This window comes from Protomyctophum bolini (genome assembly GCF_963924005.1).
Source record: "Protomyctophum bolini genome assembly, chromosome: 17".
Classification (NCBI taxonomy): Eukaryota; Metazoa; Chordata; class Actinopteri; order Myctophiformes; family Myctophidae; genus Protomyctophum; species Protomyctophum bolini.
The window spans coordinates 17,168,023-17,190,255 of record NC_137878.1 but is presented as its reverse complement, the minus strand read 5'-3'; the positions used below and the strand labels follow the sequence as shown (position 1 = coordinate 17,190,255).

At 40.8% G+C, this 22,233-nt stretch overlaps 2 protein-coding genes across 3 annotated transcripts; both read left to right on the top strand.

The window, feature by feature from the left end:
• The first annotated feature begins 132 nt into the window (after positions 1-132).
• On the top strand, positions 133-5,184 carry pithd1 (PITH (C-terminal proteasome-interacting domain of thioredoxin-like) domain containing 1). The gene is made up of 6 exons (XM_080787507.1): positions 133-683; positions 1,220-1,263; positions 1,759-1,836; positions 2,568-2,672; positions 3,371-3,479; positions 3,829-5,184. The coding sequence occupies exons 1-6, from the start codon at positions 471-473 to the stop codon at positions 3,928-3,930; spliced, it is 651 nt and encodes a 216-aa protein (XP_080643633.1). The 5' UTR covers positions 133-470; the 3' UTR covers positions 3,931-5,184.
• A 397-nt stretch (positions 5,185-5,581) lies between these two features.
• On the top strand, positions 5,582-21,942 carry lypla2 (lysophospholipase 2). Of its 2 annotated transcripts, none has more exons than XM_080788133.1 (10): positions 5,582-5,593; positions 9,516-9,608; positions 13,087-13,118; positions 13,474-13,539; positions 14,099-14,146; positions 14,308-14,378; positions 17,232-17,305; positions 17,424-17,525; positions 18,266-18,442; positions 19,532-21,942. In XM_080788133.1, exons 2-10 carry the CDS (start codon positions 9,531-9,533, stop codon positions 19,580-19,582), a joined length of 699 nt encoding a protein of 232 aa, XP_080644259.1. In that variant the 5' UTR covers positions 5,582-5,593; positions 9,516-9,530; the 3' UTR covers positions 19,583-21,942. The 2 variants fall into 2 exon arrangements, with proteins under 2 accessions (XP_080644259.1, XP_080644258.1); XM_080788132.1 differs by lacking the exon at positions 5,582-5,593 and adding an exon at positions 9,132-9,196.
• Positions 21,943-22,233: the final 291 nt, after the last annotated feature.

Here is a 22,233-nt window from a genome sequence, read left to right as displayed (position 1 = left end):
TGACGTTTGTTGACACCGTGATGCGGGCCAATCGGAGAGCACGTTTCATCTGCGTGCCTTTCGATTGGATATCGGCTTGTTTTGTTTGACAACATTTCCGGTCCTCTCGGAACAAATGTCTGGCCTTTCCAAAGAAGTTTATTCCGGAGGATACATCCGCCTATAGCTTCTCTGCCTTACGTTGTGTCTGTCCAGGCTTTTCTGTTCGCAGATAAGTAAGCCTGGGACCGAGGCTATGTGCCTGCAGTAAGATTGCTAAAGGTGCGCTTTTATTTTGAAAATTCCAAACAAGAAGTTTGTCGGGGTACATCTATGGGTACATCACATTTGTGTCTGAGCTTGCGGTGTGTCATCGGCTAGCGTCATTCACGCTGCAATGTGAAACTTGTTGACCACCACACTTTGGAAACATCTCGAATAGCACCAGCCGCCCACGCTAACGTTACATTACACATTTATTCACATCTACAATGTCTGGTCATGGCCACGGTCACGGTGGTGGAGGAGGAGGACATAGCCATGGCTGCGGGTGTGAGGGAGAGCATGAGCCCGCAGAGAGGGGCCTGGAGTATGGACTGTATCGGCGCATAGATGTGCAGAAGATGCAGTGTCTCAATGAGAGTAGAGATGGGGACGGGAAACTAGTGTTCAAACCCTGGGATCAACGCAAAGACCGGGAAAAGGTAGGCATTCATGTAAAATACAAATGTATCATCTTGATTATTATTTTTTACCTCTGTAAACTGGCGGCTGTTTTTGTTGTGTACAGACTACACTAGCGCTGGTCCATATATGGGGATACATACTCGTAGATGTATTGATCGATTCTGACATTTCAAATGTCAGACTCGATAAATACATCTACGAGAGTTCAAATTTTGGGCTAGGTATTAGATCATCAGAGTTCAACTTGAAGACTACACTACTGCTACATAACAGCTAGTACTAATTCATAATAGTGTTTTTACGTTATTGTTTGTTATTTTATAGTTTCATGGTTGGATGTCAGAAAATCCATCTATTCCTAGTTCTACATTTTCTTTATGTAGTACAATGTCCTGGATATACCGGGACTGACGTTTTACACATGCTCACTGCCTGAAAGGTTGTAAAACAAGTTGGAGCAGTGGAACAATGGAATTCACAATTTCTGTATTATGTACCTATACTTCTGTTGTGCTGCTGCTTTTAAGTAACATTTGTGTATTTCTTCTTGCAGTTTGTTGAGAGTGATGCAGATGAAGAGCTCCTGTTCAACATCCCGTGCGTTTTAAGATCATCATATCAAACACATTTTATTTAACCAGTAAAAACACATTGAGACACTGTCTCTTTTACAAGTGGGAACTGGCCAAAAGGCCAAAAATTACACTTAAATGCTACATCGTACATGTCAAATTACAGAACAGCAAATAATACATCCATGATTCACCTCAAAGTACCTATGAAATATACAACAAATCAAGTGCTACTCTTGTGGCAGGGCAAATACATAATGTACAAAATATAAACCAAAACAATAATTATATAGGCCACTGTATCAGCGATATATTCAATACATTTTTATATACATTATTCAAGGGGATTTTTATTCAAAGAGGAAGTTTATTGGCATAAGAAAGAAATTATGCATTTACATTGCCAAAGCTGTTTTGTCCTGGCTTTTTACTAGATTCGACATGATGCCTAATGCCTACACAATCCTGATGTTCCCATACACACAATTCTATAGTTAAAAGGAATAATGTTGTCTATCAGTTTTACAGGAAGTGTAAAACTGAAAGGAATCATCATCTCGGGAGAAAACGATGATACCCACCCAGCCGAAGTACGACTGTGAGTTTCTGGATTGTTGGGCTTCTCCCGGGTTCATAAATGAATGAAATTAAGTATTTATTAACAGTTTGTAGAATTTCAGTACATTTCAAGCACAACTCAATACAAACTGTCAACTGTGAGTGGACGACCCAATAAAGCATTACACTTGTTTACAATTCATAACATTTAGAGACGTACAAATATACACTTCTATATAGCCAAAAACAGGAAATCATCATAGAGGGGGTAAATAATGGGGGAAACCCCTTTCTCCCCAGCGGGGAAAATTGAGTGGGGGCGGGATTCATATTTTACAGGGGCCAGTTTGCATGTCTTAATGACTGTTGGTAGGGCGTTCCACATTTTGGTGGCATAGGAGCTAAATGAATTTAGTCCCTTATTTGTGCCGAATCTGCGTTGCACATGGTTTGTTGAACTCCCTCTGGTGTTGTGGTTGTGGACTTCGTTGATATTAAGGAAGTATTTAGACAGGTACATGGGTATCTTGGTGGTGTATCGAATCTTGTGGACCAGACCCATTTGCAAGATGCTGTACTCTGTCGTCAACCCTAAGCCATTCCAGCCTGTCAAAGTGTGTTGAACATTCAATGCTGATATTTTGTCAGTCAAACGTGCATTACTTTCATAACAGTGACCGGTTGTATTTAGAAAAAGAGAAAAACACCCTTTCTAGTTTAATGGTGCCAGTTGCAATGGGTTTTTCTACCATAGTTGTCATTGTATTCTAGGTACAAGAACATCCCCCACATGTCTTTTGATGACACAGGGAGAGAACCTGAGCAAGCATTTCGTCTCAACAGAGATCCTCTTGCTGAGCTGGAGTACCCAACCAAGTAAGTACAGAAGCAGAGAAATGCAGTATTGCATAACCGCTTATGGTCTTGGTCATTGGCAAAACACTTTTTATTTTCCTATGTATTCATAGGACACAAGTGCAATTCCCAAGATATTTTTTTCCACCCCTCTTCCCTCCCTCCCCCCTCCATGTGGCTCCATCTCCAATGTCTGTATAATCCTCTCTTTCTTCAGATAGGCTACATATGACATCAAGTCCACACTTAAACAGGAGCGGCAAAACATTTCTTTATAATATTACTCCTACTGATTTTGTCATCATGCAAATCGCTACACACAACACATTATCTTTAAAGTCATGTGATCAAGACGGATCAGTCAGATTTTTCATATTCCATTCTGATTGGCTAAGATTGGCTTCCAAAGTTTGTTGCCTTTTTGAACAAAATGCCAAACATGAATGCAGTGCCTGTTTGCTGGGAAACTTTGCACGTACATTAGGGTAAGCTAAGGCTAAACCAAGGTCATGCCACATTTTTCAAATCTCCTCATGGTGCCGCTACAACAGCCCACTGCACGTTTTTGCTTATAGCTCTTGAACCGTAAGTAGTACAATCTTTCCCTGGATTCCTTCGATCATGACACAACGTATAGGCCCTGTTTGTGCCAGATTATCTTTTCCACTAAATGAAGTCTGAATGAAGTAATCAGTTATACATTTTATCCTTACTTCTAGGATTGCCCGCTTCTCCAATGTAGAGCACCTGTCCATCCATATATCAAAGAACTTTGGTGACGAGACCACTCGGGTCTACTACATTGGACTCAGGGGAGAGTACTCTGAGGTGAGTCCCAGTGTGAGAGTCTCTTCAAGTGTGTTTGTTCATGTTCTTGCAGGACAAACATTGTCCAAACATTACATCTGGGGAGTGTCTGAATAATCCATATATATTTTGTTGCAGTTGACTAATCCAATCTGATAGCTAGTAATTTGCCATATTCATATGACAGCCATTTTGCTGTTACATCAGACTTGAGTGGAGTTTCCATACACTGAGTCTGATAGTACAGTAGAGCGGGCCTTTTCCCTTGAAGTAGTTGTTTGTGGCATTCAGCATTCATCTGCTAATTTAACATGTTTTTCTTTTATAGCTTCAGCTAAGTATTTCTTCTGTCTTTTCTTGTTCCTCCCAGGCTTACAGACATGAGGTTACCATATGTAATTACGAGCTCTCGGCTAACCCTGCTGATCACAAAGTGGAGAGCATCATCCCGCAAACTAATTTCATCTCCTGAAAGATGGGCCAGAGGATGTGAAAATGTGTGATGGCTTCTGCTGACTGCTAGTGTCGATATTAAATGACACGGGCCATGAAGTCAGAAAAGTGGGTGTTGCTGCACATTAGCATTAGCAGATTGAATGGACTCTTTTCAGTGGTGGGCTAAGGTTTAACTTGCATTTAGCAATTGTCACTGAACACTGGAAGGGTTCAGGCGTGCCTAGAGTTGTTGCTACTGTAAGTATGGGAATAAAAAGTGAGGGCTTCAATGCAGTGGGCCATGCCATCAGTAAATAAATGCATGAAAATGTTACTTTATTTTGTTAAGTCTATTATTATCACGTTTTATTAACCACATGAACCTTAGCATCCCTATTCTGGGCATGTCATTTGGCAAATATGTTAACATGCGGTGAAAATAGCAGATCTACAAGTTGCGGCTCTACAAGCTCACGTCTAGCCTTGTGATAACATGTGCATTTTTACGTACAGCAAAGTATATAGCATTTAACTGTTTATGTGGTAGTGGTAGAGTATGAGATGAACTGCCAATGAGAGAAAGATCAGATCTCCCCACCATACTTTCAATCCACTGACTAGTCTAAATGGATGTTTTGCGCCACCTAGTGATTTATGGGGTGGCTTTAGTCAAAACCTTGCATAATAAGCCATGGTCAAGGTCTTGCTTCCCCCTTTGTCTGGAATAACAAGATAAACTTTATGAATAACTAACAGAAGCCTGAAAATAACTGTCTGTTTTACATGTTCTTCTGATGTCGACCGGGAAATCTAATTGAGAATAATCTCAGGCATTTGTGAACTATTGAGAGTTGAGACACATACTTGGAACTGGTCCAAGTTGCAGTAGAAGAAGTCCATTCCCTCTCCCTTTCATGCAGAGTACGCATGAGTAGACTTCTTGTATGTTAATATTTTAAAGAAAGATTTCAGAGTTACATAATGACACAATTGGTAGAACTGGTTAACCAAACTTCCTGGCCAAAAACAAGTGAAAAAGCATCACTTCTCCTCAAATGTGTGTGCCTTTCTCCTTTACTAAGGGTTATTTGACTCATGATTTCATTGCATTATTAATGAAGAGTGTCACAGTGCGGTCTGCTGCGGCTTGTCTGTGGACTTTCCAGGACGTGCAAGTTTATATACAGTATATCAGCAATGTTGTGGTTGGGAATTTGTTAAAAGCCTCTATGGAAGCTCATTCTAAAATGCTACTGATTTATCTCTGGAATAAAGAGAAATGTAACATTTTTATTTCATTCAATGTTTTACTTCAGTTGAGATTATTTGTTTTTCTTCATATTAATCTAAGCTTCCTCTGAACTTCAAAATATATCTGATTTAAATGACACCTTGGCTTCTACCTGACCATGCAGTATCAGTACAGCTAGTGTTTTTCTCTGTGTGGCACCGTCACGTGACGTTTTTCAGTAAACAATAGAAAACAGACAACACAGTGCATTGTAGTACGATACGCAGTTATTCTCACAAATTATATTTAGAATTAGATGGCTCATCATGTTGTCTCCCTGTGCATAAATGACATGAATATGAGAGCGAGAAAAGGCTTGGCTCCATGGTGACATCACTAAAGCAAAACCACGCCCCTGTGCGCCATGAGCCATGAGCGGAAGTTCCGTTGTAAACTGGGACAGCAAGCGGTGAGTGTATGAATTTGTCTAAGCGGGCCGCGGTTTAATTTTTTCCACTTTACCCTGGTCGAACCAAAGACATATGGACCTTCGATTCTAGAAGGTCCAAATGGGCTCCACTTGGGGAAAAGAATGTTCTAAAATTCAGTTTCTAATTCGGAACGTAGCCTGTCCGAAAGCGGAAAACTGGGAGCGGGGAGGAAACAATACAAATTGTGTGTGTTAGCTAGCAGCAGCAGCACCACTACTACTACTAGCACGGTCCATTGTGTGTAGAATAAGCCGGCCTGTTGTGTGATGTTACTCTATCCAGCTCTACTAGACTAGAGGCTTTGCACTGATCCTTTCCTGCTAAATTCCATCAGTGGCGATGGGTCGCATAATGTGAACCACCAGCGAGCTAAGCTGCTTCCCTCCTCACCCCCATTGTCTCTTCATCCCCAACCTCCTTCCTATATTCCCTATGACTGATATTGTAGCTTTGAAAGGTCATAATGCTACTGTGGAGGCAAACCACCATCACACAGCTAGGTTAGCTGGTAGTTTGTAGGCATTCCACCATCACACAGCTAGGTTAGTTTGTGTGGTCTGGCTGTCACTCATTGTCTCGTATCAATAGCGCTGCTGAAGCGGTACCATTGTTAAGACACCAGCAGGTCATCAATAATAACGCTAAAACACAATGGCCTGTGTGTGTGCCGCGCTTGGAAGCAGAACTGTTTAAATTCAATCCTTTGACGTCAAACGGGCTGCACATATTTTAGTGTTGAATAAAAATTCAAGTCAGCTGCATACATGTTGACTTGTGATGTTCTCTCTAAAGGCCTTGGTTCACGCACGTAAATGTTTGATGGCATGCCGCGAGGTGCACTTGTAGTCATAGCAAGGTACATTTCCACTATTTGCTGTTGCTGGCACAAAATCAACCTAGGCGAAGCATAACTTGGCAGGTAGGTATACTATAATTGTCTGTGTGTGTGTGTGTGTGTGTGTGGCCGATTGCAGCACCAATATAGAAGGTTAAGCAGGGCAGCACCATAAGATGCCCACGGTGGTTTAATGGAATTAGTCTGCTTTTAAGTGATGGCATAAAGTCAGAGATTGAGTTACACTGGTGTGTCAGAACGAAACCTTTCTTATATATTTTTTTAAAGACGAGCTCTTTTTAGACTAGGCACGCGGATATGCACACATGCCACTTCTGAACAGGCCCTCTATTGAACTATTAGATCTCTCAGAGCAGTGGGATAGAGAGTCATTTTGTTTCCAAGAACATGGCTCAGTAATCACATAGTGCTTTCTGTTTTATGCTGTTACCCAACCAGGCCTGTTGGGCCTTATGTATCTATAGACTTGCGATGTAAGGTAGATGGATAAGAGCTCAACACCGATATTTTACTAATGTACTGCATCAATGGCTATTGGAACGGTAAAACTGTTATGGTACCTCTACTCTAAATAGGAATGAGAGCCACGGCTACTTGTTATCACTGACCAATCAGAAAGTTACTCTAGGTACTGTTCTGTGCCAGTTCATTTTTGTTATCATCCCCATTAGTTTTCATTCATTCATTCATTCATTCATTCATCTTCCCCAATCCCCACCTCTGGGTCTTTACTTTAGTTTAGCTCATTATCTATTTATTCAATTGAAATTGATACTAGTAATAATTATATAATTCTAACCAATTCTTAAGTTATTAAATAAGAACATATGGCTTTAAGTTAGGTAGGTAAGTTATGTAATTTTCCTTTTTTTGTAGTAAGGCTCATTTCATGACAAATGTAAAGTGCCTTATAAATACAATTTATTAGCATTCTGTTGCTATTTTTACATTCCCAAACAGATGATGGCCAATGTCAATAAACAAACTAGCAGACAAGAAGAGACAAGTTAGACAACACAAAGTTTTCTTCTGTTAGTTTTCTTTCATTATTATTGCAGTACCAACAGCTATCACTTTCCGATACTCTACACCACTATACTTTGTGGTACAACAGTGTCGCACACTGGAAATTGCATATCTACATCTTTTTCATTCTCTCTGGCCACAGTGGCCCAAAATTGACCTGGCTTCCTTGTTATTTAGTCAAATTAGGCTGGGTAAAGGACTACGGGCTTCCTACCAAAGTGGCTGCTGGACAAACATCTTTTGATCATTAGGCTTGCTTATGGCTAGGGGTTAAAATCCCAACCTTAATTGCAGTGTGGGTATTATAACACTCATTCATTATAATCATGTCTGGTGTTTAGTACACATTAACCTCTCCTTTTTTTGTTTTAATCTCTTCCTTGTCTCCATCGCCAGTTTGCCACTTGACCAATCAGACAGCAATACACTTTAAGGCCCTACCCCTCCCTTGCCCATCATATCAAACGAAAGGCCAGGGTATAGATAATAAACAGGCAAGGGCCTTTTCTGTCAGCGTTTTACTGTAAATTAACAATCATGATCATAAGCTGTTATCAGCTGAGTGTCTGACTCAATAGTAGCTACTAGGTAACAGGCAATCTGCAGGCGTATGCATTTAATATTGGACATGGTTAGTGGTTACAGAGTTGGAGTGAAGTATGTTTCAGTTGGTTAATGAATCCCGCAACTTGCTGACTGCAGATCCCCCACACCCTGCCCCACGCCCAGTCACTCACCTCTCGTGCCGTGACTCCCTTTTGAGTTCAAAAGCACTTCCATAAAGTGTGTGGTATGTTGGGCGCCATTGTGCTGTGTCCGTCCTGGCAAGAGGGCCACCAGGGGGGTGGGGGTGTGAATAGCCGTATTGATAAGCTACCCATGTTTAGTTTAGACTGTCACACAGATGTGTGCGTTGACATGCATTGTCTATAAGCATTTAGACCTAAAGCCCTAAACTGCAGATGGGTTGAAGAGACATGCACAAAATGCATGTTCCATATTTTCAATGAGCTATCGTCGCTCTGGAGTTTGAACATCACATTACTGTGTTCCATCATTTCATCCCATGACTGACTGGACACAGACACAGACACTGATGCTATGCCTGACTGAATGAGAAAATCACACTTGTGTGAAGTGAGTGGCACTCTTATCATACATCTTCACATTCCGGCCAATCACATTTGGCGTCCTCACTTTTCTGTCCTTATTTTTTAGCCTCACTTTTAAGCTCTCAGCTAATCAAATCATTGCTATGGGGAAAGCTCTGACTGCACTCCCAACACACTAACGCACGCAGTTGGAAAAGGAAAGAATCACTTCGGTCCTTCCATGACAATAACCAATCCTACAGTTTGAATTGTACATGCACATATAGAGCAAATATAGGCCTAATGATATAAAAAAGTGTGTGTGTGTGTGTGTGTTGCAGTGCTCCTCAGTCTGAGATAGCCTTTCTGTTGTCGTCAAAATGTGTTCTTGTCACTCTTATCCTCAACATACGGTTGAATAAAGGATAATATGTTACTCTATTCATTACATGTCTTAAATCGACTAAGGCAATAAATAGGAATAAAACGTATTTTTAATAAACATTTTAATAAGTTATTTTATACCATTTTTAACCGAAATAGGGAACCGTTAGGAACCGGAATCGATAAGCAGAACCGGACTCGGACCGGACGATACCCATCCCTAGGTACAGGTACACACAGACACACAAAGCTGGGCATAGGAGGGCCTCAAAAAAGTTACCGATTTACAATCTACAATGCACTGTGAGCTCATTTCTCAGCTTTAGGCTGAAAAAGCCTCATGACTCAAATCTGACACCCAAAGAACCAGTTTACCTGAACTTGTGTCACCAGTCTGTTGTCAAAATTGTGATCTGGTAGACTTAATATCACAGACTATTTATTGACTGATTGAAATATCGGAATAGTCTCATGAAGTAATCAGTAAACTTGACAGTCTTTACTGTGTGTGTGTGTGTGTGTGTGTGTGTGTGTGTCCTCCAGCCCCCCTTACAGTGTATGTGTGGCAACAACATGTCTGTGCCGCTGCTCGCCGAGGCTGTGACGGTGTCTGGGACGGAGAAGGAGACCGCTGCAGTGAGTTAACAGTTTTTATTTTTTTTACATGATACACCTTCACTTTTCTTTCTTTATATGATACGGTAACTTAGAAAGCTAAGAGCCACACAGCATTAAGCTGTCGTTGCTTAAAGTCACTATTGGTTGAGGATGCAACTTGGTTGCTGTAGACACCTGGTTTTGTGTGACTTGTGTTTGTTCTTCGGCCATGTAGCGCCAAGCACAGCCAACACAGAAAATCCTTCTGCAAGCTGAAGATAACTGGACAAACAAAGACCATAGAAAAGTTATTTAAGCATTAATATCCCTGAGACTCGGCTACTTTAATTCTATTCATATGGCTTCTGGCTTCATCTATGCCCACACACACTCGGGGAAGAGCAGAAGTACATTACATCTGCTCTTCCCTGAAGTACATTACATCGGCTCTTCCCTGAGTATGTCTGGGGATAGCTGACTTATCCCTTGTGCATTGATTATCTCACACACCCAGCCCAGAGACTGTCAGGCTACAGTCACACATGCGCTTCAGCCAACACATCTGCAATGCATGTCAAATCATCAGTGCTGGCAGGAATGCCAGTTATCCTGTGTGTAGTTTGTTTGACTTGCATTGAGTGCTGTCTGAAAGAAAACTACAAGCAAATGGCTGCCAAGTGAGGTCAACGCAAGGCGCTTCTGATTGGTTGGTGACCGGTCAAGGTTCAGCAATGTTGTTGAACCCAACTCTTCACACGCGTCAGACTTCGCAGGCTTTAGCACCGTCAATGGCCCTTTTCTCTCATAAAATGGAAGTAAATAGGGAAGCTGGAGATACTACGTCCGTCTCTAGACATGGTAAAGCCCCACCTGCCTCTGAATGGCCTACCGACACTGCCATCTTTCTTACCAGACTTTCCTCCGAGGTGATCTGCAGCACTGATTCATGTAATTTATTTGTATGTTATGAGTCTTGATGACAAAGTCAACAGTATGTATATCCATAGGCAAGCACGCTAGCAGATCTTTGATCAAAATAAACTTGAAGCATTATTGTACGGTAAAAAGGCCTCTTCCCTTAATCTTTATCCTTTTTAGTATAATAGTATCAGTTTACTATAATTAGTATAGTTTGAATATGGCATATTGTTGTTACACAGCCCATATTCCCATAATGTTATTTCTTTGTTAAGTTAAGTATTTTTGTTGTATTACTGATGACGGTATCGGTATGTATCCATAGGACAATAAATACACTTGGGTACTTATAGTTCTAATTTAGGATTGTCTATAAATGTGTTTTTATTAAGGCGGCATTCTGGAGCATTATCTGTCGCGCGTGCACCTTTGGAATATTCATTCAGTCATTCTCTGTCCCGTATGGGTCCATTTAGTTTAATTTTACACTCTCAAAGTGTGTTTTTAGAAAGTAGTGCTGCCGGCAGCGGTGTCACAGGGCGCCACCATTTTTGACTGTTTTTGACATTGACTACAACAAGCTCTGACCAATCAGAGGCAGGTGAGTCAGCTGAGGCGTTACCAAGTCTCTAGACAGAGACCCGCCCTTGAATCATGCGTGCCCAGGCCTTCAGTTCAGAGTTCCATTGACTTCTATTGGAGCCAAGGGGTGGAGCTTCACTTTGATGGGTGCAGCTTTCAACGTGTCTGAAGCATTGATTTCAACATTAGTGAACTTTGAGCCGTCGTCAAGACATCAACCAATAGGAAATAAGTGCATTGTTCCAACTTGGCAGGCTATTAGCTTGTAGTTTTATTTCATTGAGACAACAACTCCCAACGTTAAGTAAAACAAAACCACACACCAGAAAACCAGAACTGCCCACAATCCGCAACATGGCAATGGGTGGTTGATGCGTCTGACGCCTCTGTATATTTGGTCTGCTACCTCTTCAACATGTATGTGTGACCGTAACTCAAGTCAAACAAGCTACACACCAAAAAAAGGCCACAATCCGCAAGTAAACAAAGGTAGTTGACACGTCTGACACCTGAGTACGTTGGCTACTCACACCCACAGTTTCACACTACAGACATTTTAAATACTGACTCATAGTCACTCATTGTTTCCTTAGTAACATAAGCTGACCCTTTGCTCTGTGTCGTGCATGTGTCAAGCAACCCATTTCTTTTAAGTCCATCTTCCATTACAATTTAATAATAATTGGATGGTTTTGTTTCTTACACAACAACTTTCATATAATTTATTGGCTTATATAATATAGGAAAAAAGTCTTATTTATGGCAGACTAGATAGACTGCACACAAAATGCTCCTTCAATAATCCCTCTTCAGCTTTGGTTGATTCTTACTAATAGAACAGTGTGGAAACCGCTCGCTTTACAATTTTTAATAATTTCTTATGCTTTATTATTCATAATTTTAACCGCATCATACAGATGACGGACGACTTTTCTGATAAGGATTAATGGATTATGCAGCGGTTGTAGCCTAAGCCTATCAAACACCACCCAATCTTGAATGTACTATGAACACACACACGTGCGCCTGTTGACAAAATGTAATTTATGTTAGTTGTACAGCTGTACACAGGTGACGGCAATAAAGATCACGGTGTTATATCATTTGATGGCACTGCAAACTCCCAATCCGTTCTATCTTGTCAACCATCGTATAGTGGTCTTCACCTGTGAATTAACTACTGTCCTTTCACAGACCGTGAAAGAGGAGTTTATTGAGTTTGTGTTAAATGTTGTCTCTGAATTGAAGCCCGATTCTTTTTGGGAGTTAGAATGTGTTGGTGGATGGGAGGGCTCTCCCAAGGCAAAATAAACAGTGAATGGGACTCATTTAAGTGCCTACACATATTTATTTGGGGGAATACAACGTTCTTCACAGTTCACACCAAAGAAAGGTAGACCATAAAACCTTATTTGCTGCTGGATCAAGTAACGATTGTCTTTATTCTTAAGTGTGTGTGTGTAATATTTTAAACACTTTTATTCTTTTGAACTGTTACTCAAACCAGCGCAACCCACTGTTTTGAACTATGTGAAGAAATAACTCATTTTTCTACCTGTGTGTAATCAGGATGACTGTGTGTGTGTGTGTGTAATATTTTAAACACTTTTTATTATTTTTAACTGTTACTCAAACCAACACAACCCACTGTTTTGAACTATGTGAAGAAATAACTCATTTTTCTACCTGTGTGTAATCAGGATGACTGTGTGTGTGTGTGTGTGTAATATTTTAAACACTTTTTATTCTTTTGAACTGTTACTCAAACCAACACAACCCACTGTTTTGAACTATGTGAAGAAATAACTCATTTTTCTACCCGTGTGTAATCAGGATGACTGTGTGTGTGTAATATTTTAAACACTTTTATTCTTTTGAACTGTTACTCAAACCAGCGCAACCCACTGTTTTGAACTATGTGAAGAAATAACTCATTTTTCTACCTGCGTGTAATCAGGATGACTGCATGTGCTCTGAAATTATTTGTAAAGATGTTCCCATCTGCTTTTCTTATCAGGTGATCTTTCTACATGGGTTGGGAGACTCAGGGTGAGCTCATATTACTTAGATCTAGTAGTTATTACTACTACAATTCCTGTACATAAAGCCTCCTATGAACACCTTGACGCATGTTTTCTGACTTATCAGTTAGATTAAATGATTTATATAAACCTACTACTGATAATGAACAACCTGCTTTGTCACATGCTATTTAGTCAGTGGATGGCTTCATTCAAAGTAGCCTCCCACTTAGCCTCCCACAGCACCACTCAGTTCAGACGGGTCTGCTTTTTTTGTCATGCTCCTACTTTCACAGTCTATGTATTGCCTTGTAACATGCATTATATTGTAGTTTATGCAGACCAACTCAATGAGAAATAAATCTCAGTTTTTTGTCCTTCAGGCACGGGTGGGCAGACGCCATGACGGCGATCCGGCTGCCACATGTCAAGTACATCTGCCCCCATGCGTAAGTCTGTCTCTGATCTGTGTCTGTCCGCCTGCATTTTATGAGTTGACAGTCTGTTTCCATGGCCGGCTCTGGGCCAGTCGCTGGTCCCCAGGGATTCCAACTTCTATTGCACTTGAACCAGAGGGGCTTGTGGAGCACTGTGCTGCCCAGCCACCTTGAATTCTGCACCAGCCCAATGAATCAGTGATGTTTGTGTAGTGGCTTCCGGTACATAGCAACATCCTGCGTGTTAATTTAACTCAGTCATTGGAAAAATTGAACTATGGGATAAACTAAGCTGCAGTGTTAGCCTGTTAATCTCCTCCTCTGTCTGTGCTCTTGCCATGTTTAATTTAACATCAAAAAATTTACTGAAAACAGCGGATTGACAAGATCACAACACATTGTGCTGCGATACGTTATTAGGCTTATTATAATTGATGTGCGACATGGCACACAACCAAGTCATTAGTCTTCCTCTCTTTTGCTCTTACCCCTTCTCTGTCCGTCTTAAACTCTCTTTATTTATCGTTTTCCTCCAACCGTTTGTGCTCATACTACTGTTATGTATCCTCAGGCCCCGAATCCCTGTCACTCTCAATATGAAGATGGCAATGCCTTCGTGGTGAGTTGGCATCATGAAAAGAAGGCGACGTTGCAGCAAAACACTGCACTCTGTTGATTGCCTGGAAACCACAATAGACACACATAATTCAATCATTGACAATAACCAATTGTATGTATTAGCTTACTGACATGCTGGCGGTTCTTGGTATGTGTGAGTAGGTTTGATCTGATGGGTCTGAGCCCTGACTCCCCAGAGGATGAAGCAGGAATCAAGAGGGCGGCAGAGAACAGTGAGTTTCCCTTGGAATAGTTTTTCTGGTATTCTTAGTTTTGTTTTATTTTATTTTGGATTCATCATAATAATAATAATAATTTAATATACTTATATAAAAACAGCATAGACGCCCAAAACAAAATATTTTGTGCCAGATACCCCCACTTTTGTTGCTGGATTAGATTTTGTACAGAATTCTACAACTCTATACTGTAGGTGGCGATATAACAGTGGTGAGAGTGAATCTTCTACATTTTCTTTACATTTACACTTTGAAAACGAGTAGACGAACAAGGAAACTGACATGGTTAGACTACTTAGGGCAAGGTTCCCCAGCCTGGGTCCACAGATTGGGGGACTCTGCCCTAAACAGTTGGTTGGTGGTCCGCGAAGCCATTACTCAGGAAAATATCCACTACCATTGTTTAATTGTAGATGAACCGCCTCAACCCGATCTCATGCTGCTATCTCTCGCCTAACAAAACAAAAGGCGTTAACAAGGGATTGTTCCCGACACCTCTGCCTAAGTATTAACATGCACTGCCCACTGTGTGATGGTCAGGTTTAGCATACTAAAAGATGGCTATTATCATATGGATGAAAGGAGATGTAGTTCACGCACCGATTTTGAGCTCCAAACTTTTATTTCATGAAGAAGAGGATTCTCTTCTTCATTAAATAAAAGTTTGGAGCTCAAAATATTTTTGGTGTTATAACCCTTCTGGACGGGAACACCTCTTGGGGTTCTGTACAGTATTTAAAATATTTGATGCTGGTATTTGAAGTTTTTCAGAAAACTTAAGTCATGTTTTCAAGGCATTTTTAGAATCGGCCTCAGTCCAAAATGGGTTAAATCAATCTCTTAAAAAGATATTAGTGTGTGAACAGCTGGTTGAACTGCCTTGTTGGCTTATTTTAAGCCAATATTAATTTCTTTAAACATCTTTACCTTTTAAAAGTGCCCCACAAATGGTCTGATCCATATAGTGTTTACTCCCAAATTCCGGGAACTGAAAAGAAACTTCATAATTTGCATGTTGCTGGAGTGAATGGAGTCGGCACTCTGGTATTACACCACTTATGAAATCAGGCGAATTAGGTGAGAAATAATTGTATTCATTTATAACGTCTACACAGCACCTGCCACCACCCTTTGGCATTCCCCATGCAGCTAACACGAACCCACACCTAACTACCACAGGAAGATAAAGATTTAGCAATGCTAAAACAATGCAGTATGTCTTAAGATTTATTTTTAAGTCCACACTGATGTCAATGGATCGTACATGCATACGTGGAGAGAATAAAAATTTGTGTTTGAGAGAGACAGAGAGGTCATATCTATGATCTGTGGTAGTAAACCCTAAACTCTTTCAATATAGACTAGACTCACAAAGCTGTATTCTCTGAATATGTTCTAAAGAATATGTGGCGAAACTGGTGGAACATTCTTAATCTTTATCCAGTCAAATAACCACATGAACCCTAGCGTCCCTCCTGTGCATGTCATAATAGGCATGCACATTTTGGGAAAAATAGATCTACAAGGTTTGCTAGCTTGTTTGGTTCATTTCACTATTTGACGTTTCAAGTGTTTAAGAACAACAATTGGTTGCTGTATGTATGCATCACACTCTGGAAATGGATCATGAGGGAAAAGATTCATGTGCTGAAAATGTACCTAGGGCCAGTTCTATGAAGCATGGTAAACATGCCCAGGATATCATTTTGTTATCTGGATTCACCCTAACAATCCCAGGCGCTCAGGTAAAGTTCTTGCCCGTCAGTGCATAATGCGTCTGCTAAGATTCAGTGAGGAGATGTCAAATCCCTTAGACTCAAGGGTTTTAAGCCTGGTGTGGAAGGCAATCTTTGTCACTGTACTAGTGACACCTACAGGTTTGTTAGTGTGACTGCCTTTTCAGTAGGGCGAAGAACTATGGCAAATAGTATGTTCTTCCATACTTATGGACTTATGCCTTCCCAGTTAAACTACTGTCTGGTGACTTCAAGTGTCTTGAGGACACATGTTCCTCTACACCCACACACATGACCCAACAGTGACCATTACTACATGCAATTGGGGGACTATCAGGAATTGGCAAGATGACAACATTTTTAGTAAAATTGTGTGTGTGTGTGTGGGGGGGGGCAAATCAACAGTGGCAATCAACTTGTTATGTCAACCTACAATTTTCTAGCTACTGTATGTATACACAATTAAGCTATGTGCACATTCACATAAAAATAGCTGTGTTTGCAATCATGGAAACATGGACAAACAAACTGACAGCAGAGCAGCCTATTAAAATAATATGTACATGCTGTACATGCTAAAGTAAAAACAAAAATATATTGTCGATTAGAGCGGACGGATCTGCTCACCAAGATCATTTTCTCATATAGTCTAATTTCAGTAGGCTAACCAGAACTTGTCAGAACTGAGGGCAGTGCATAAATCATAAAGGTTTGAAATAATAGTGCCCAGCCCTACACAGTGGCGTGCACAGACATTTAGAGGGGCAGGTGCTCAAGTGAAAAGAAGGGCACCTTGTGCAGCGCGTGGAACCGGCCAGTTGCCATAATAGTGTGAGATTTATAGATTTTGGGCCTTAAATAATATATCAAGAATTGATCAATGTCACCAAAGAAAATTATGTTTTTAATTTTTTTTCAAAAGGGCACATTGCACATTGACACTAGGGGGTGCTCTATCACATTTGCATATGTCCTTGTGATGAGATTATGAGAATCTGTACCTCTTGTGTTTGTTTGAAATTCTGATGTGCACCATGCAATTCTTCTCTTGGATGACACCCAGTGGTTGCCAGTGTTTTGTAGAAAATGTCATGCTATTTCTGTCCTCTAGTTAAGGCCATAATTGACCACGAGGCCAAGAATGGTATCCCTCCTAACCGTATCCTGCTTGGAGGCTTCTCTCAGGTGGGGAGCTATATGCTGCCTTTCTTTTCCATATTCCATTGGAATAACTTCTACAATACACCCTGTTAAATGTAGTGAATGTCTTACATCCTTCCTCATTCCCATCGTTCCTCCTTAGGGTGGAGCTTTGTCCTTGTATACTGCACTGACTTGCCAGCAGCAGTTGGCTGGTGTTGTGGCTCTCAGTTGCTGGTTACCACTTCACAAGAGCTTCCCACAGGTACAGTTCATGGCTTTACTTGGCAGCCATATAGTGGTTCTAACAGTAGAGTATCGCAGTCCCGCCCCCTTTCATGACACCGTGAGACCCAGAAGTAAATTCCCTGTTAATTTTTTCATAGGCTTTTCAAAAAGTATTTATTTAAAGACATTTACGCCGCGGACAAAGCCAACTCGAGTTGTGACAAATCATGACAACAAACCGAACCGAACAAATAATTACAAAGAAGAAAAACAACAAAAAAAGTGTTGTAACCTGCGGTTTTCTTCTTCTTTCTAATTATTGTGTGTGTTGTCGTGATTTCTCAGTCAAGTTGGCTTTGTACGAGGCTTAAAAGGTCTTTAAATAAATACTTTTTGAAAATGAACGGGGAATCATTTCCTGGGCCCTGGTAGGAGGCGGGACTGCGAAGCTCTATACTAGAGACATACTATAGTGTGCTGTCAAGAAGTTATTTTTAGTTGTACAGCATTTATTATGCACTGTCTCCCAAATTATATGCATCTGTTCACATTTGTGCCACTTGAATCTTAACCATTGCTTCCTAGCGTCCCTGTTCTGCGCATTTCATGTCACGACCATTCTGCAAAAGGCATATCTAGAAGCTCTTGCGGATCAGTATTTTCACTATTTGATGTACAACAAAGTATATACTGTAGGGCTTTTAAGTGTTCAAACTTGAACAAGTTTTGCTTCAACAAATCACACATTGTGTATGTGTATGTCATCCTCTCTTCCAGGCGGCAAGTGCCAGTGCTAACAAGGACATGCCCATCCTGCAGTGTCATGGGGAGATGGACCCCATGATCCCTGTGCACTTTGGGGCCATGACAGCAGAAAAGCTCAAGAGCATAGTCAACCCTCAGAAGCTCACCTTCAAAACCTATCCAAGCCTCGTCCACAGTTCCTGTCCTCAGGTAATGTGTGTAGAGGCCCTGACACACTTAAGTGTGATGTCACGCAAGTCTGCCTGTTGGGGGTAAATCAACAAAATATTTATTATTAATCCTCAATGTATATAAAATGTTATTCTCTTTATACTTGCATTATGGGATCTTTGATATTATTGTCCTCAGAAAAAATGCACAAGTGCATAAAGACCTGCACACCATCACAATGGTATTGCCCTAAAATTGATATAATATATAATTGATATCAGACATGATGAAATGCATTTCATCATGTCTGACATTTAAAAACAGTAGGTACAAAGGACTGATGTCAAGTGGTCAGCATACTTATACTGCTATTATATGTGTAACGCCCCGGGATTCGAACTCGGGTCTCCCACTAGACCAAAGGGATATCCCTATGGACATAGGGGGAGATATTAGACTTTTGAGCCCATCAGGCTGAGGCTCTGAGCCACTCTGCTACACTCACCCCCCTTTTGACCTCCTCCCACAGGGAAACCCGATCCAGGTCACAGCACCAATGTAACGCCCGGGATTCGAACTTGAGTCTCCCACGTGAAAGTCCAATATCTTAACACCCTGAGTGTCATAAACAGAGTTCTCCGTCCTATCAATTAGTAACACCCAGCACTCAGGACGGAGATTAATTAAAGGACAGAGATTTATTGATATCAAAACCGATCACATCGCTCCACAGGCTGGGAGCGCATGTTGGGCAACATTCGATGTAATTTCCGGTTGGGACGTCATCCAAAATATTCCCCCCCATTTTAGCGAATCACATCGAAAATCTTAAAACGTGAATAACTCTTGATCTAAATAATTCCATCCAATTCTAATCAAAGATATCTTTTAGACGTGCCATCGCTGTCCCGTCACGTTAGAATTAATCATACCTCCCGTTGTCAATCGCATCTGGGGTGTTTTGGCTACATCTATTCAGCTACATCCGGGATAGCGCTAAATGTTCTTTGTTGTTGCAAATCACTGGGCGCTCTGATTTAATGGTCCTAAATACCCCTTAGTATTTTTTCATCTCTACTCTTCATTTGGTCATTACTGTGTTCCAACATCTGTGTTGTCCTTTTGCAGGAGATGGCAGCTGTAAAGGAATTCATTGAGAAGCAGTTGCCTCGGATCTGACCTCACTTCATGCCCCACTGTGACCCCAGACACTGACCTCTCACCCTCCCCAACCTGCCATTCTCACAGGAAACAGCCATGAGCACCCCATCGCCACACACATTTCTATATTAACCAGCGAACACACCCGCATGGACACACACACACACACACACACACACACACACACAAGCAGAACAATTGTATTGCAAATGCGCGCACAGACAAAATCCATGCTTTTCGTAGGGTGAAAACCCGACAAGCTTCTCAAACATGCATTGATTTCATTATAATGCCAACCAAGTGCTTTCACATTCTCACAAGTCTTATCTTTGGGAGGGAGAGATGCCATGTCACATAGCACATTCCTCTGGGCTTTATTGCAAACAACTTGTATTCTATCTTCTTTAATCCCACCGCCACACCCATTTTCTTCTCTCTTCATTGTTTTCAGCTATCACACCTACCATCCCCCCTCCTACCCCACCAGCATCAACATCTTCCCCCTCCTTCCTGTCGCTGTGTTATGAGTTAAAAAGACAACAACAACAATGGGTTAGTCAGTTAACTGACCACTGGGCCGATATTGTCTGTGGCCAACCACCCTCCAGTATTACAATGTATCCTCTGCCTTGATATGCAACTGAAGAAGTATCCTCATAATCTAATACACACATAACCCTGATACAGAATCATAACTGTATAGGTGGAGGGTGGCAGGATGGGTGTGGGTGGGGTCCTGGTTGGTCGAGTGAGCAATAAGCAGTGAGTTTAGGAAGTTCTGGTTCCATCTGGAGTGACTGGGCTCCACCAAGGCTGCATGCTGTCTCTCCTGCCTTGCCCTCTCAACGATGGCCCCCGCAACAGTGCACTGTGGGCAGTCAGGTTTTGGCAGTCCTGGCTGTTCGGAATATGCAACCCATATATGCCCCAATTAAAGTGCACTAAGGTCCCGCTCCCGCATCTCCTTTTGATTGTGTATAATATCTGGAATATATAAACACCCCTCCCCCTCCCCTTCAATTGAAATAAAAAAACAGTGGATTATCACCCTTGCAACCATGTTCTATTCTTTGACGCAATTTCAAGACTTACTGTATGACTAAGATTTTTAAGGTATACACAGGTGTCAGGTGGGGGAACATTGCCTTTTTAAAATTCAAGATGTTTAATGTGGTCTTTTGTGACTATAACTGGGTTTATTTTTTATTTTTTACTGTATCTGAATAACAAGTATTTTAAGTTATTTTCTTCAAAATATTGTTGGGTAGCTAAAAATGCTGGATTGATGAGTATTGTTCTTTATCCTGCAGAATTATAGTCTGCATGTAATCACTCCAGATGGTTACAGACTGCACATGGCAGCGGGACATAGCATGACGAATTTTACTATCCCTCTGACCAGAGTCCCAGTCAATCTCCAGCGAGAACATCTGTCAGGACACCATAGTGCTAAGAAGGTCGCAACTGCGTCCATTTAGTTTGAGTTGGGCTTTGGAACCTTTATAAAGAAACAGTTCAGAGTCTCAGTGTGGCATGGATCGGCATTTTCTCTCCTCATAGCAAAATATTCACTCCCTCCTTTTGCAAATTACCAACTAATAAAACATGAAAGGTCAGACTTTACCGGTAACTTAAATCCAACTCTATTGTAATTCACCTCTTTAAAAACTGGGAGAGCTTTGTCAAAAAGCTTTTCCTACATTAACTGAAGGGTGATTTTTAAAACAAGAATGAATCTTGAGGAATTTATGACTGACTTGGACATTAGGAATATATAACAATAAGGAGTATTGTGTTCTAAAAAAATATATATCAGGTGTTCTATATTTTACTGTTTGTGAATGTTCTTTTTTCTTCTCTTCATGATTACTTCTCTATTATTGTTCGCTAATTAAAAAAAAAAAAAAAAAACAGAAATGGGATCTATTGTGAATGTGATTGTTTGCAAATCAATGAATGTCTCTTCTATGTCCTTGGTTACATCATTTTATATTTGTCTCTTATGCCATTGTCATCGAATCTCTGATGCAACCTTTATTTCATCCCGAGTTCTGTCTGCAGCATATTCTTCCTACCTTGAGTGTTTCTCTTAATTTTACATTATTTAATTTCTGGTCCCTTTGTCTTCCCTGTTTTTTTTGTTTTTTGTGTGGCAGTCTTGTGTATGTTTCCCTGAGTTGAATGTTGTCTCTTTGGTAAAAGTTTCTCATTTGCTTGACCTTTGTGTTTTGCCACTCTTGTCATCTCATCCTTCATATGTATGTTTATTATGATGGGCTACAATATAAAATGTTCAGGGGGGACTGTTAGTCTCTCCATTTTATTTTATTTCAATTCCAAGACACCTGTATGTGGAATAAATGATCCAAATAACAGTTTATTTGAGTTGAGTGTGTTTAATTTTACGAACTGCTAGACGTCTTTACACTTAGCCATGTTCCAGTAAATAGAAATGTTGGCAAATTATTAGGTCCAGTAGTTTTGACACAATTAACATTCCATGCAAAGGAGCTTTATTGGCATAGGCTACGTGTCAAAATATAATAAAAATATATACAGGATGGTACAGCATTGTGTAAACAGCTGTTACATGATGCATCGTTATACAGGGTATAGGCCTAAAGCTTTTTGAAAAAATAGCACCCATCTTGCAGTCACTTTTGGACTTT

Coding starts and splice junctions, on each gene's coding strand:
- pithd1 (XM_080787507.1), top strand. CDS start 471: ATGTCTGGTCATGGCCACGGTCACGGTGGTGGAGGAGGAGGACATAGC. Junction 2,673..3,370: donor GAGCTGGAGTACCCAACCAA/GTAAGTACAGAA, acceptor CCTTACTTCTAG/GATTGCCCGCTTCTCCAATG. Junction 3,480..3,828: donor TCAGGGGAGAGTACTCTGAG/GTGAGTCCCAGT, acceptor TGTTCCTCCCAG/GCTTACAGACATGAGGTTAC.
- lypla2 (XM_080788133.1), top strand. CDS start 9,531: ATGTGTGGCAACAACATGTCTGTGCCGCTGCTCGCCGAGGCTGTGACG. Junction 9,609..13,086: donor CGGAGAAGGAGACCGCTGCA/GTGAGTTAACAG, acceptor TTTTCTTATCAG/GTGATCTTTCTACATGGGTT. Junction 14,147..14,307: donor AAGATGGCAATGCCTTCGTG/GTGAGTTGGCAT, acceptor ATGTGTGAGTAG/GTTTGATCTGATGGGTCTGA.